This window comes from Mustela nivalis (assembly GCF_964662115.1).
Source record: "Mustela nivalis genome assembly, chromosome: 1".
NCBI classification, from domain to species: domain Eukaryota; kingdom Metazoa; phylum Chordata; class Mammalia; order Carnivora; family Mustelidae; genus Mustela; species Mustela nivalis.
Window position 1 is genome coordinate 68,542,591 of NC_139020.1, and position 15,867 is coordinate 68,558,457.

The window sequence follows — 15,867 nt, forward strand, 5'->3', positions numbered from 1 at the left end:
AATGAACAAAGGAATCACATGAATAAAGCTTACAAGAGAAGACAGATAAAATTTTTTCTTAGTTTTCTGTGTCAGGTAAAGCTGTCGAACTCCTGAGCAATCTTCCTTCTTTACTCTGGCTACTAGGAAGGAGAAAGCCTTTTTTTTTTGGCTCACCTCTAGCAATTCAATAGGACGTCATGGAATGAGTTGCTAAATAGAACCACATCCTCGGCTTCATGTTATGTTCCCTTTGATCAGTTTTCTTGTATTTATCCTTATGGGCCATCTCACATCCCTACTATCTTTTTCCTCCTTCCTTTCTTCCTTTCTTTTTTTTTTTTTAAATAGGGGGCTATAATTAAATAGTAATAGAAGAGCCCAGTAGATCCTTGGGATCAGAGTTCAGGAGATTCTGATCATTAGATGTGGTTTCTGGGAGTAAATCTGATGGAAAAGGTATACTAATTAGAGTGAAAGCAGTCCTGGCTGGGTGGCTGAGGGGGCCAGAGGTTACGAGAGAGCAGCCCAGCCAGTGTGTTAATAAACAAGGTCAGGGAAAGGTCTGGGTGGTGAGATCCCGGACACCAATGTGGGGGGCTGCCCTGGAGCTCCTTTTGATCACTGCCTGGCTAGATCCTAGAATTTAAAGGTGGAAACTCAAAAGCAAAAGCATTGCTTTAAGGGCAGGTGGAGAATAAGGCACAAAGACAAAGCATGAATGAAACCAAATCTATAATTAGGCAGTAAGCCACTGTGTCAATTTGGAATTTTTGGTTGTAAATAACACAAATGAACTCTGACAAACTTAATGGGAAGGCGGGGGCATTGGTGGATGCATTTGGAGTAGCTCACAGGATCTTTAAAAACAAACAAACAAACAAACAAACAAACAAAAAACCCTCCAAGTTCAAAGGCTTAAAGACAGGGCCCCCCTGAAAGGGTAATGGAGCATCTCCCTAGGGCTTCACTGTTGGGATGAGGGCGCTGCAACTGTTTTCTATTTTTCAGTCTCTCTGATGAAGATTCAGATTGCCTGCCACATAAAACCAGCTCAATACATAAAGAATGAATGAATCGGGATGTCTGGGTGGCTCAGTCGGTTAAGTGCCTGCTTTGGGCTCAGGTCATGGTCCTTGGGTCCTGGGATGGAGCCCCTCTTTGGGCTCCCTGCTCAGCAGGAAGCCTGCTTCTCCCTTCGCCCTCTCCCTGCTCTTGCGTATTTTCCTTCATTCTCTCACACTTTTTCTCTAAAAATAAACAAAATATTTAAAAAATGAATGAACTAATTAATGAATGACCAGAGCTTTCATGGACAGAACCTTCAACTTGCTGAGTTTGGGTCTCATACATGCCCCTTGGGAAGAGAAGAGGAATACTTCGGTCGAAGTTCCCACGAAAGCCACATTCGGGGTGTTCAGACGCTGTTCCCAAAGGAAGGGAGAAGGGATGGAGTCAAGCAGAACCCAGAAGGATGCCCTATACAGGTAGCAGGGAAATGGCTGGTGGACTCGAGGAGGTAGTGTCACTAGCTGTGGCAGGGGACATCTCTTTGTCCAGTTAGCTTGTCCCTGATGTCTGGAAGGAAACACTGCTAGAAGAAACTCCAAGGCTTTGTTCGCCAATCTTGTCTTTATTCCCACACTCACTTAGATTTGCTCTGCTAGTATTCTATTTAGGAGTTTGATGTGTATATCAAGCGATGAAAAGGACCCATTTCCTCCTCTGAAATTCCCTTCTAGTTATTTTCCCCTTAGAATGAATTGGAGGGAAGTCTTCACTCTTTTTCTGTTCTCTGGAAGAGTTTGTGTAGGATAGAAATTATTTAGCTCTTGAAAATCTGTTAGAAAATCTGATAAAGCCCTCTGGGCCTGTTGGTTTTCTTATGGAAAGAGTTTAAATGACTGCTTCATTTCCTTAATAATCATAGGAATAATCAGGCTATTTCTTTTTTTTTTTTTTTGAACTTAACCATTTCATTAAAATTTTTAAACTAAATTAAGTAGAATGGTTATCTCTGGAGATTTGGGGCTCTGTAAAGGGCTCATGAGTATTCATTATGTTATTTAAAGTCATATAAAATAGAAAAGGGCTACCCTTGGACTAATGATGGTATGTTTTCAATCAAGGGTATGATTAATCCAATTCTGTGTGCTTAAGCTCCATTGAAAATGCATATTCGTTGAAAACCTGAGTGAGTCAATCTTTCTTGCCAGGGGCAGATATATTTCCTAAAGGTGAATCTCGCAGGGTCCCCCATGACACTGACGGGCTGGGCTGGAAACTATCCAGATAACCCAGCCTTATATTTTTTCCCAATCCTGATCATGGAGGAAGGTCTTAGAAGATTTCTCTGCCCTACTACACAGGTGGGGTACTGGGCCCACAGCACCCCTGGTTGTTAGGCCCCTATTTGTCTAGGATTAGGCAAAGGTCACAGCAAGTTTCTATTAATGGTTCCTTTCCACATCACAGGCACCAAAGAAAAGGCTAAAGGAGCATTCTGGCACAGACTGCATTGCAGCGAACTAAGCAACAAACTGAATGAAGGACAACCCTGTGGCATGACCGGCTCCCCTGCCAATGAAATTATTATGTGACTTATTGTATGTCTGGGACGTTCCTATGCAAAAAAGGATAAATGGGTTAAAGTGAAAAGAATTTCTGAACAAATGCAGGCAGGAAGACATTATCAAGTCCTAGGATGTCATTAGTTGTAACAAAGTTTGGAATTAATCATGACACCGTGCCAATTGGTAAAATATTTGCAAGCCAGGAGAGGGTGGAGATGCCGGAAGCTGGTAATTTATGCCAGCTGAGCGCTCACTGTGGGGGTGTATGGCAAATGGATTTACTAGTTTGCCAACTCTAGTAAAGTGTTAGGAAATTGCAATAAAATTGTTTCTATGCAAACAATTGTTTAAGAAAGGGTCTTACATCAAATAATTGCAATTCATGGTGCTTTCTGAGTAACCACAAAGCCAGAGACTAAATTAAAAATACTAGAAATTATTTTCCTTGGAATCATGCTGAATATTAAGATTGAGATTTTTCTTGCTTCCACAGCTCCCTTTCTTCCATCAGTCTTTTAACAAGCCAGTATCACTTATTTTGTGTGTGTGTGTGTTGGGGGAAAGCTAGGGGGAAGAAGGGAGAGGGACTTTTGAGACATCAGGGGGAGGGAGTTAGGTGGATCCAGAAATGGAGAGGTGGGAAGTCACTCAATTCTACCACCTTCCTCTGTAAACCGGGTCTGAAGACAGATGCTCGGACCTGCTCTGAGGGGTGATGCGCTTGCGACTTGAGAAAGCGCCACCTAAACTCCACTCTGCCTCCTCCTATTTGCATAAAACGGGTCCTAGAAACACCCCAGCCTTATGCTTTATCAGAACAACAGAGGGAGTAATTATCTGAACTTACTCCCGGGGTGGTGGATTTTTTTCTGGAAAACCGGGTGAAGTCAAGTTCTTTGAACATTTTTCTCCTGAAAACCCGCGGGAGTGAAGTCACTTCCCAGAAGTCCTTGCGCTCTTAAGATTCTTTAAAACTCAGTGAGGAATAAGAGCGCAAACGGCAACATTTTAAATTTAGGATCCTCTGACTGAGAGAAGGTACCCAAAATAGTACAAATAGAATTTTGTAGTAACTTCGTCAAACTTCCAGAAACTTCATGAGCAAGAGGCAACAGAACGCCTCCAGGAGATCAGCGCTCTGTGTCCCTGCAGCCCGTGAACTTCAGGACCCCTACGGATTCGCCGCAACTTAGGCACAGCCTCCAATGGGGTTAAATCATCTGAACATATGCCACCCAATCACCGCTGAATTACCGGATGCTATTATAAGTGTCCCCATTTTACGGATGCAGTTGAGGGTATGGCTTAGTTGCCTTTGGTTCTCTTGATAGCTAGAGAGAAAGCGCGAGCGAGCGAGCGATTTTTCATCTTTTTAAAAAGAACTTTATCTTAAACCAACTCAAAATGAGTTTTTACTTCCAACGACCGTGTTTCCTTTGGTCAAATCACGTGAACTCATCTGTAAAAGCAAGAAGCAAGACAAGTATTTTACTGTAAACTGGAACAACAGAGTCACTCCCCCACCCCCATCAGCCCAGTTCCCGAGCACTGGGTCACAGCGGACGCATCACTACGAGCGGAGGCCAGGAGAGCATCTGCGGGGGGCGTAGTGAACCCCAAGCTGTCCTATCCGTCGGTGGAGTAAAGCGGGGGAAGGCGCCCCGCCTGCACACAACTCCCGAAAACTGATGCGTCTTCTTTGACCCCGGGGCCAGAAAGATTTATTACTTCCTCGCTGAGGGAGAAGCCCCAGAGCAGCTGGAACGCGTGAGCCGGGAGTAGAAAGCCTGCAAGCGGCGCTCGGCATCCTCGGAGCCGGGCGAGTCCTCGGTTCCCGGAGGGGCGGGCGGTGCCGACGCCCAGGGCGAAGAGCGGAGTGGGAGGCCGCTTGGGGATTTCTGCCCTAACTTTATCACCAACTCCTTCTGAAAGCAAAAACGGGCGCCTAAGCCCCGCAGCCTCAAGGAGACTCCAAGTTTCTCAGAGCCCCGGGCTCCCCATCTCTCCGCACCCCGCTTCCGCGCCCAGGCGCTTTGGGACGGACTGCTACGGCCTCGGTCGTGGAGTTGGCTGCCCGAGCGTCGTCGCGGTGAATCGAGCCCCGCATCTCCTGGCCCCGAGGCAGCGGCGGCGGCGGCGGCGGCGGCGGCGGCTGGAGCCCCGCTCTGCGAGGGGGGCGGGCACGGGACGGGCGGAGGAGGAGGGCAGCGCGGCGAAGGGGAGGAGCCGCAGGGACGGACGGCCGCGCGCACCAACCCGGAGCAGGCTGGCAGCAGCCGCGCAGAGGCTGGCCAGAGCGCGTTGCAGCCGCTCCGCGTAGGGGGAGTCGGGTAGCAGCATCCTCCCGGGCGCTGCTTTCGCACGGCAGCGGCGGGGGCTCCCTCTGCCCCGATACCTCGTTGGCCAGAAGCGGCTGGTGCCGCGGGGGAGGGGGGGGGCGGGCCGGCTAGGGAGCGCTGCAGACTCCGTCTCCTTGGCCGATTGTTGTGTGTGTAGGGTCCTCCCGGGCCAGTAGGAGGCTGCGGAGCGGCGGGCGCTGCCGGCTATGCCGGCCCGGGCATCCTCCGAGTGATGGAAGAAGCAGCGGCTGCCGCTGCAGGGTCGCGCTGCACCCCATCCACCGCCGCCAGAGAGATGGGAAGATTCCGGGCGCGGAGGCCGAGAGCGAGAAAGGCGGAGCCGCTTTGCCGGGAGCTGGGTCCTGTGTAAGCCCCCTCCCCCAGCCGGCTTCGCCCCCCGGAGCGAGGAAGGAAGCTGTGGTCTCGTGAGGGCGGCGGAGGCACCGCTGGAGCTGGGCATGCTGGGCTCAGCAGAGCGCGGAGCAGGGTTCCAGGCCCGGTGAAAGTTTCCCTTCCCGAGCCGCAGGGCGCCCGCTGCCCGGAAACTATCCAGGGCTTGGGTTGCCGAGTCCTGCGGCCCCCTCTAAAGGCGCGGGGACTCCCGGGCAAGACCGTGCGCGAGAAATCGAGGAACGAGTGACAGCGGGACAGACCAGCCGGCCGTGATCCCGGGCGGCTCCGGGGCGCGCCCGCGGCACCAGGTGAGCGGGGGGAGCCCGGCAGACCCGCGGGTGGGCGTTACTTCGGTGGAAGAGGCGGATGTGGAGGAGGACTGGGGCGCATCGGCTTACTCCGCTTCTCCCTCGCAGGTCTTTCTCGGAGCCGCTGCCATGGGAGAGCCAGCCTTGGGCGTCGGGGACCAGCCGCCACTGCTGCCGCGTCCGCCTCGGAGCCGCGGCCCCAGTCTCCGCGCCCGAAGTCGGCCCGCTGAGTCCCCCTCTTGGGCTGCAGGGCCGCCTCCGCCGCGCCGCCGGCCCCGGCTGTGCCTGTGATGAGCCGCAGCCCGCCGCGAGCCCTGCCCCCGGGCGCGCCCCCCCGGTTGCTCCCGGCTGCTCCTGCGGCCGCGCCGCGCGCCCTGCTCCCGCCGTGGCCCAGGCGCCCGGGCCGTCGCTGGCCCGCGTCCCCGCTCGGAATGAAGGTGTTCCGCAGGAAGGCGCTGGTGCTGTGCGCGGGCTATGCGCTGCTGCTGGTGCTCACCATGCTCAACCTCCTGGACTACAAGTGGCACAAGGAGCCGCTGCAGCAATGCAGCCCCGACGGGCCGCTCGGTGCCGCGGCGGGGGCGGCTGGGGGCGGCTGGGCGCGCCCGGGGCCGCCTCCGGCTGTGCAGCCCCACGCACACACCCGCTTGGACCTTCGTACTCCGTACCGCCCTCCTGCAGCCGCAGCCGTCGGGGTGGCCCCAGCCGCCGCCGCAGCAGCAGGAGGAGCGGGGGCCGTGGCACCTCCTCGCAATGGCACTCGGGGCACCGGGGGTGGCGGAGAAAAGAGGCAGTTGGTGTATGTGTTCACCACGTGGCGCTCGGGCTCGTCTTTCTTCGGTGAGCTCTTCAACCAGAACCCCGAGGTGTTCTTTCTCTACGAGCCAGTGTGGCATGTGTGGCAAAAACTGTACCCAGGGGACGCTGTTTCTCTGCAAGGGGCTGCGCGGGACATGCTGAGCGCTCTCTATCGCTGCGACCTCTCGGTCTTCCAGCTGTACAGCCCCGCGGGCAGCGGGGGGCGCAACCTCACCACGCTGGGCATTTTTGGGGCAGCCACCAACAAGGTGGTGTGCTCCTCGCCGCTGTGCCCCGCCTACCGCAAGGAGATCGTGGGGCTGGTGGATGACCGCGTGTGCAAGAAGTGCCCGCCGCAGCGCCTGGCACGCTTTGAGGAGGAGTGCCGCAAGTACCGCACGCTGGTCATCAAGGGCGTGCGTGTCTTCGACGTGGCCGTGTTGGCGCCCCTGCTGCGCGATCCGGCCCTGGACCTCAAGGTCATCCACCTAGTGCGCGATCCGCGTGCTGTGGCTAGCTCACGCATCCGCTCGCGCCACGGGCTCATCCGCGAGAGCCTTCAGGTGGTGCGCAGCCGGGACCCGCGAGCCCACCGCATGCCCTTCCTGGAGGCGGCTGGCCACAAGCTGGGCGTCAAGAAGGAGGGCGTGGGCGGCCCGGCGGACTACCACGCGCTTGGCGCTATGGAGGTCATCTGCAACAGCATGGCCAAGACACTCCAGACGGCCCTGCAGCCCCCTGACTGGCTGCAAGGCCACTATCTGGTTGTGCGGTACGAGGACCTGGTGGGAGACCCCGTCAAGACCCTACGGAGGGTGTACGACTTTGTGGGGCTGCTGGTGAGCCCCGAAATGGAACAGTTTGCCCTCAACATGACCAGCGGCTCAGGCTCCTCCTCTAAGCCTTTCGTGGTGTCCGCGCGGAACGCCACGCAGGCCGCCAACGCCTGGCGGACGGCCCTCACCTTCCAGCAGATCAAACAGGTGGAGGAGTTTTGCTACCAGCCCATGGCCGTGCTGGGCTATGAGCGGGTCAATAGCCCCGAGGAGGTCAAAGACCTCAGTAAGACCCTGCTCCGGAAGCCCCGGCTCTGAGAGGGTTTCTTGGGAGAGCCGACTCCCGGTGGAGACGCCCACAGGAGGACTGTGTATTTAAACAAAAACAGCCCAGACCCAAACTGAGGAAGCCCACATATTCTATTATAGATATATAATATAAATAACCACACAGGCACTTGCTGTCAATGTTTTGAGTCATTGAATTTCAAGGAACAGCCACAATATACACACATCTCAGCAAAGGCAAGACTTGAAAGTTCTGACCAGCTCCCCCACCCCCTCTCCCCTGCCTCTTCTCCCTTCCTTTTCCCCCCCTTTCCTACCCTCTCTCATACCTGCCTTCCCTTTTGAAGTGGGATGTTGATTAAATCAAGATCCAGTAACTTAAATCTTGTTTACAAAATTTTCGTGGTATCTGTGAACATGTAAAAGAGTAATTTGGTTGTGAGGGGTGGGGGTGGAGAAAGGGGAAGTTGTCCAGGAGCGCAGAGCTCCTTTTGGGCATGATAAACCGAGGAGGCATTCTTCTAAAAGTAGACTTGTGTAAAAAGCAAAGGTTCTACGTGAGTATTAATAAAAAAGATAATAAATAATATTCTTTTTAATATTTGCCTCCATTACTTTGGATTGACCTGTGCTACTTCTCTTGTGTAGCTTCAGACTTTGCTTCCCCTCCCCCCACCTCCTCTCCCCATTCTGTTTCCTAGAAAACTGCTAGGATGGGTGGGAACAGCTTCTGACTCCTTGATAAGAACCTTTGAGTAGTTTTCTCACATGTAAATCACAGCCTGTCAGGTGAGCAGGAGTGGGGACCAAGCAGGGCGGTGGAGGGAAAACTCACACTACTTTCCTGTTTCACTTTGAGCACAGAAAGGAAGAAGCAGCCCTTGGGGCTTTGAAGGCATTCGGTTTTGATTACTGTTCAGTTAAGACTGGCAACCTTGAAGCAAAGACATGTTTTGGTTCTGAGGTTAGTTCAGAAAAAGGACTTTTTTTTTTTTTTTAAGAATATAAGTAAGATTTCTGAGGATTAAAACACAGACCTCAGAAATGAGCATGAATGTATTGTTGATGATAGCAGCAACTTCTGTGGTTAGAAAAATAATAAGTATATGTGTCTGGAGTGTTCTTCTGCCTGTGACCCAGTAAATGGAGGCATTTGGAAAGGGAAGTTTCACCTGAGAGCTAGAAGGGCACTCACAGGCTTTTCCTTTTCTTTCTTGGTTCCCATTCAAATCAGTGCAAAACAGAATGTGAATTGATTGTGGCTTACGTGGGATGCCCACGAGGGTGCATTACTTTTCCTGACTGTGTTTCCTAAAAGTAAAATTGCAAAGAAGCTATAACATGTTGCAGACAGCATAAGGCTTCAGTCAAGAGCTCCTTTTAGATACGAAAATGAATTCTGGGAAAGAGGAAATGAAAATGAATTATGAGTAAGTGTGTTGGATTTTGAGATTTTGGTATTTTCCAGGGAGAAAACCATGCCAGTTTTCCTGCAACAGTGATGGTGTGCTGCTGTCCTGAGATTTCGACTGAAGCATTCTGTATTACAGTATGAAGTTTTAAACCCTAAGTAAGGAATGAGAGACAGTGTAGTTATATATTTCATTAGAGATGGTACGAGTTTGAGATCATCATGACTTTATTTTGCTATAATTTATTGTGAAATCTCTGCAGGCCAAGCTGTGTTGGCTAAACGCGAGGGATCTGAAGGAAAATATGATGAAAAATAATATGTACATGGGAAAGATTTTAACACAGGTGATTCTTAAGTATAATTTTCATTACAATGTGAAATCTAACTACACTGTTGAGAGTTCAAGATAAAGAAGCACAGAAGTTAGAAAAACAGAGTTGTGTTTAACAATGGATTTTATAACGTACTCTAGAATGACTAGTTCTTAATTTCCTAAAATAGTTTGTAGTATTGTGTTGTTTAAATCAGACGACAGCTATGACACATGGATCATGTTTTCTATGCTATTTTCACGGTAGCGCCTCTGCCCAAATCATTGGCAGCAACAGAATATTTGCAATAGCTTTCATTGAAGAATATTAAAATTAAGTGAACAAAATAAATATTAATGTCAGACAACTATAGGTGAAACAGGTTTAACAGGGAATCAAGACTGCATCATTAAAAGGCAACCATTCTGAATAAAAAACCATGGGAAAACAGACTTCATGTGGCATTAGGATCAGCTCTTATCACTTGATCACAGTAAAATTCATGCTTCGTTTTTGAGTGAAGGATTTTTTAAACAGTGGAATTCATTCTTCTCTCAGTATATCTAAGGACTTGGTGTTAAAGTTGAATTTCGATGTGTTTGGATCTTGTATCTAAAAAAAAAAAAAAAAACCCAAAAAAAAAACAACAACAAACAAAAAACCCTGGATGCCACGTGGGGCCCTGGCAGCCGGCAGAGCACTCGCGGCCTCCGCTCAGATGACATTCTAAGCATCAACACCATTTGTCCCCTGGTGGTGTTTGAACGGGGTTTCTGCCCAATACCCTTGTTTGTAGCAGATGCTTGCTCTGCACTCTGCCGCTCTGTAATTGGAAAAGGTGAATTGTGGCTCCTGGAGATTTGTACCTAGCTGCATTCTAGGAAAGCAAGACAGGTGTAGTTCCCACCAACGGCCGAGACAGTCCTATCAGTGACATTCAGCTTCCACGGATTGGATAGCTTTTTTGGCATTCATAAGCTCCTGTCAGCCCCCAGTGCAAGCAGACCTGGGCCCCGGCAAACAGCACCCGAGACTGTGACCGTTTCTGAGGCAGCGGCTGTAAAGGCGATGCTTTCCCATGTCCCAGCTTGGCAGAATGTCCATCAGCAGGAGGAAATATTCTTCAGAGCAGGTTATCTGAGTGATTTTTATTTTCAAATTCAGCTCAGCTGATAGCACGCCTGACTGCCTCCTTTGACTTTGGAATGCCTTTGTTAATTAGAAAGCTCTATTTATAAAACGTAGTCTACCTGGTGCATCTAGTCAACAAATAAGAGTTTGGAACAAGGCAGTGGCACTGGCTGGGTGCTTGAATTTCAGGGAGCTCAGAGGCACTCAAAGGCCTCATTCAGACTGACCCGTGGGCACCTTTGCAAGCAGGGACTGGGGCAAATCCTGTACCCTTCAGTGTCCACAGCGTAGTGAGTCCTTGATAAACGCTTGGTAAGTAAGTGAATGAAGTAATGAACTGTCAAAATTTTAAAGCGCTCAGAAGGGAAAGAGTGAAAGAATGTGTTCCCTGTTTGGAGAAATTGCTAGGCTGTTTACCGAAGTTTGCTGGAAGAAGGGGGCCTTAGACTCTGTTTCGATGTGGGGAGCGGGCAACAGGAACGTCTTCAAGGTTTCCTGAGTGCCCGGGTATAGGCTAATATTTCCCACAGAGGAATTAGAAACAAAAATTCAGAGTTTCTGAATGTGGAGAAGTAAAAATTTCTAGATGAGGGATTTGACATTCATTACTTGTTTTCCCAATTGTCGGAACAAGAGAATGGAGGGTCAAAGCTAGCTGTGGAACAAATGCTGCCTTGGTACCTAAGGGAGGGCTGTACCGTTGTCATATTTATTATTTTGAGTGCTTTGAATGAGCCGTTTAATGGACCACGAGGTGGATTTCACCCAGGCAGAGGAATAGTTATTTTTCAGGAAGTTCGGCCTCTTGTGGATGCTGAATGAGACAATGGTAGCCTGTCCCCAAGCATCCCTTCCTGGCTCTGGCCAGTCCTGTCCAGGATTTTTGTTGTGTACGGTGTAGTTGCGGCTGGATTATGCTGTCGGTTTGAAATTAATGTGAATCTGAGAGAGGCTGTTAATGAATATTCCCCGGGTCTCAGCAATGAAATAAAGATCATGTTTGAAACCTTGTCTCTAGAGATGACTTCAGAAAGACCAAGAGGAAAATAAAAAGGCACGTCTTCTCTGTAGCTGTGAAGAAGGCTGAGTTGTCACTACCACCCTCCCCCACCTGTCTTCCCTCCCTCCTCACGACAACACCCCCCACCCCCCGCACCCCCCGCCGCATGCATCCACCCAGATCCTGCGCTGTCTTCGAGTCTGGAAAACAGAATGTTTTAATGCCCGCTGAAAGGTATGTGGGGAGGGATACTTTTGATTTCAGACCTCGGGAGAGTAAGTGCCGATGAGTCTATCACAGCCTATGACAGTTCTGTGTCAGGATCCAGTGTGGACAGGCAGTAAATGACAATCGCGATGTGAGGAATGGCCTGAGCTGTGTGAGGGGATGGCTTGAGGTAAACGTGCCATTTACAGACCCCTTTGTCACTCACCTTGAGGCTGTTCAAAACTGTCACAGGAAGAACATAATGTGCTCATATCCTTTCCCTCCTTTCTGGACATCCCAGCTGCTACTTTTGCAGTTCAAGTTCACAGCCAATGGGCTGCTTGGGTACAGGATCTCGTACAAGTGTTTAATAATTGAATTACAGGGCTTGACTTTTATTACGGCTGATGCAATTCTGCACACCCTTAATCAAATTATGCTAAGGAAACTGTTAAATCCTGAATAACGTGTTAAGTTTATAGAATGGGAAACTTTACAAACCAGGGTTTGGAGGAGGTATTGTTTGTAAACTTGAAGGAGCCTTGAAGGAGTAGGAGCCTATCTGCAGACTTGGCAGGATGATAAAGAATGATCGAGTATGGAGTATGGCCAAGGCCAAGCTTAACTTTTGGTCGAACCGGTTATCTGTAATCAGTTGTCAAAAATTGTCTGGGGGCTGCTCGAGCTTTGCAGGTTTGTGATAGTCACCCTGCCACGTGAATGATGATTGAAAGTGATCAAAGTGACTCCCATCTTGGGTGTCTAGGCAGGGCTTGACAGAAACGCACCTCTTAGACAGGACCAGCTATGTAATTTGTGGAGCTCAGTGCAAAATGAAAGGGTGGAGCCCCTTGTTAAAAAACCTTTTAACCTTTCAATTCTGCAATAGCAAAGAGTTAAGCCAAGCACATCGTCGTTCTGTGCGTGGGGCCAGCCCGCTGTACAGGTTGTATGCCGTGGAGGTGCTCCCGGATCCGTGTGTGGGGACTGAAATGCCAAACGAGGGGAGAGAGCAGATAATGGTGACCCGCAAGTTCCTGAGAAGTGGATGCAAAGGTAGGGGTTATTGTGTGAACCGTAATTAACGCGGAGATATCCTAGCCAGACAAATGCGCTTCGAGCGATGGAATTCTAAGGAGGTGCACAGACACAGGACACGTGATCCTTAGGAACTGCAGCAAGTGATGAACAAGCCCCTCTGAGTCATCAGTTGGGCTTGAGAATACTTGAGACGGAGTGTTCTCAGGACTGGTCAGGCGCAAGACAGCTTGTGTTGTTGTGGGAATCCTTAGAAGAACAGGTTATTCGTCTTCCATGAGGATGGCGGGCATGCCCTCTTTGTCTTTGGCAGGTGGATACTGGTGAGTCCCGCTAATGACCATGTTCCCTTCCTTCTGGAACTATCGTGGGACTCTGTATTTGCTTTGTGTATAGTAGAGAGGGAAAGTTTACGTATGGAAGAGCAGAAGGTCAAGTCACAATAAACTCAAGGAGTAACAGTGCAAGATGTCACTAAGCCAACTGGTATACCTCCTCATTGTGCTAAGTATAGTTGGCTACGTTTATTTTTATAATAGTTGTGATACATCCGATTTTCCTCCGGGTAGCAGTTCTCCACTCTCTTCACCTCCTGCCTCCCATTTCTTCTCTGCTTTGTGAATTCCTACTTATTATTGAAGATCCTGGATCTTTCTGAAGGTTTTATTTATTGGCCCTGCTCTAAGATGCAGAAGTGTCTTTCTGTCCCCTCCTTCCCCTACCGCCATGAGCATGGATCTATCGGAGGGAGCCAGGGCAGACCGAGACTTGTTCATAGCCTACTTCCTCTCCTAGTCTAGGTTCTTCAGGATCTCTTGTGTGTGTGTGTGTATCTCCCCAGCACTGAAGCTGTGTCTTGCTCACAGGTCTGTAGTAAGTGAGTGTGAAATAGAAGACGTGGCCCAAGAAGACAGAGCAGAAGGGATTGAGGGGCAGACACTTTGTCCAAGAGACTTTAGAATAGTATGCGACATTCCACAATGGCTTGAACTCTTCATATGTGTGGCATCCAGAAGCTGAAAAAGAAGGCAAGTTAATACCGACAAAAGGAACATACCAAATCATGCAGATGGAAGGCCTCCAATGTGATCCTTCCTTGTTAGTGTTTGAAACAGAGAAACAATAATGGAGCCCTGCCCCACCAAAGAAAAGTAACAACTGAACTGCAGTCCAACAGAAATGAGACAATGTTTAAAGAGCCCACTAGGAAAATGTGTTATTGTAAAGGAGGCTGAGGCTGTGTATTTGTGTATGTGTGTGTGTGTGTGTGTATTAAAGATTTTTAAAAAATTTATTTATTTGACAGAGATCACAAGTAGGCAGAGAGGCAGGCAGTGGGGCGGGGAAATAGGCTCCCCGCTGAGCAGAGAGCCTGATGCAGGGCTCAATCCCAGGACACTGAGACCATGACCTGAGCCAAAGGCAGAGGCTTAACCCACTGAGCCACGCAGGTGCCCCATGTATATTTGTTTTTGACGTGTGGAGCTTACCTCCGCTGTGATTCTCTTTTAACCTTTCCAGGGACTGGAAGTTTTCAAGAAACAACATGGAGGTCTAAATATTCCATTTCCATTTTCAGATGTCCCAGTTATTCTGGCAAACTCTTATTCTCTCTAGGGCCAAATGAGCTCCTGGGAGGAATTAAGACATTTGATGTTCTCATATTGGTGTTCAGTATCTTTAGATGAAGGAGGGTATTATGTTATTCCTTTTTCAAAGAAAAATAGAAATGAAACACATTTTCTTTCTGAAACAACACCATTCACATTTATAGCTTTTAGCCCTGTTATTTAACCAGCCCTACTTGCTAGTGAGACCAGTATCCTTCCCAGGACGTGAGTTCCAAGTACACTTTATTTAGGTTAAGTCTTTGTTGCACATGGTTTTTCATTTATATTTGCACACTCCCCAAGTGCCTTCTTGATGTGCTGTGCTCTTTATAACTTGCTCTCACCATTTTAATTTCACTTTCAAGTGCTGTAAGTAGCAGTAGCGATGGTAATAATCACAACATCATCATTTACCCTTTGTAGATCATTTGTTATTTGCCAGTCACTGTGCACAGCACTGTTTATGTATGTTTCTATTTTATTCTCACCACAATCCTATGGAATAAGTATTACTATTGTCCCTATTTTATAGAAGAACAATATAGGTTTAGATGGGTCCTTTTCCTTAGGTCACACAGCTAGTAAGTGAAAAGGCCCCTTTCTTTTTGCTTGGTAGATCAGAGATCGCTCTGTTTCCATGAAGGGATACCAACAAAATAGCAAGTCTTTTTGTCCCAACCAAATGCTTTTGGAGAAATACCTCCTGAATGCTTGAGGCATTGTGCCTTCAGCCAAAGAACAGGTATTATCCCTATCTTTAGAGATGCATTTTTATGCAGCAGAAAGAGAAAGGTTAACTTCGGTTTAAGTGCTGTTGGACAAAATTCCTCTTAGAATGGCCTTTGTTGGCCAAACAAGAAACAGGCCCTTTAGAGGGTGGGAAGGAGACACCTGGAAGGAACATTTGGAGGTTGAGGGGGAAAGAGTAAATGGAGAAGGGAGAGGTAAAGGGTGGGATGTCTAGGGATAAGCAACCTGAGAGGCCGCTCAGGAGACTGGAGCCCAAGGAAGGGATGCGGCCTTGACACTCCCAAGAAGAGAATGGCTAGGGGGCAGGAAGATTGATGTTCAGCATGGCATTGTTTGGCCCACTGAGCTGTGCTGAAGCTGCCTCTGTTGCCCAGACCTCCAAGTAAAGGCCACTTCATGCCTCACCCTGGGCAGCTGGGGCCTGCAGGCCGAAGGGATCAGAGTAGTGCGAGCTAGCATGGCATGGGGCAAGAAGCCACAGCAGGTGAAATGCAGAGAAGCAATTGCAAATTCTGTAGTCCACCCTAGAAGTGTTGACTTACTCAGGGAGCCCCTGGGGGAGTTTAGAAGGGAGGGGGATTTCTTTCCAAGGGTGAGATGGGGCTTCTAGGCAATCTAATGTAAATTATAAAAGACAGGTATGTAGAGCAGGACTCAAGGAGGGAGAATGTCGGGAGGCTGATCCATAGGGCTTGTTAACTGTTTAAGAGTAAGAACTCAGTGGGTATGTGGAGACTTAGCAAAGTGAGGAAGTGCTGGTGTCTTATAAAAACTAATGTGAGTCAGCTCAGTCATTTCCAGGTGTGAAAACGGAGGTGCAGAGAGACCGTGAGATGTGCTCTGTGTCCCCAGTTGGGGGAAGAGCACAAACTAGAAATCACAGCTCCTGATTCCCAATCGGGGGCTCCCTGACATATTCGCACCCTAGGACTTTTTATTTTCTTGGGTCCTA

General features: G+C 49.2%; 1 protein-coding gene across 1 annotated transcript; it reads left to right on the forward strand.

The window, feature by feature from the left end:
• The first annotated feature begins 4,796 nt into the window (after positions 1 to 4,796).
• CHST2 (carbohydrate sulfotransferase 2) lies at positions 4,797 to 11,316 on the forward strand. The gene is made up of 2 exons (XM_082740097.1): positions 4,797 to 5,592; positions 5,701 to 11,316. Exon 2 carries the CDS (start codon positions 5,883 to 5,885, stop codon positions 7,482 to 7,484), a length of 1,602 nt encoding a protein of 533 aa, XP_082596223.1. The 5' UTR covers positions 4,797 to 5,592; positions 5,701 to 5,882; the 3' UTR covers positions 7,485 to 11,316.
• Positions 11,317 to 15,867: the final 4,551 nt, after the last annotated feature.

What these genes read in the sequence shown, in the direction of transcription:
- CHST2 (XM_082740097.1), top strand. Translation starts at nt 5,883, where the DNA reads ATGAGCCGCAGCCCGCCGCGAGCCCTGCCCCCGGGCGCGCCCCCCCGG.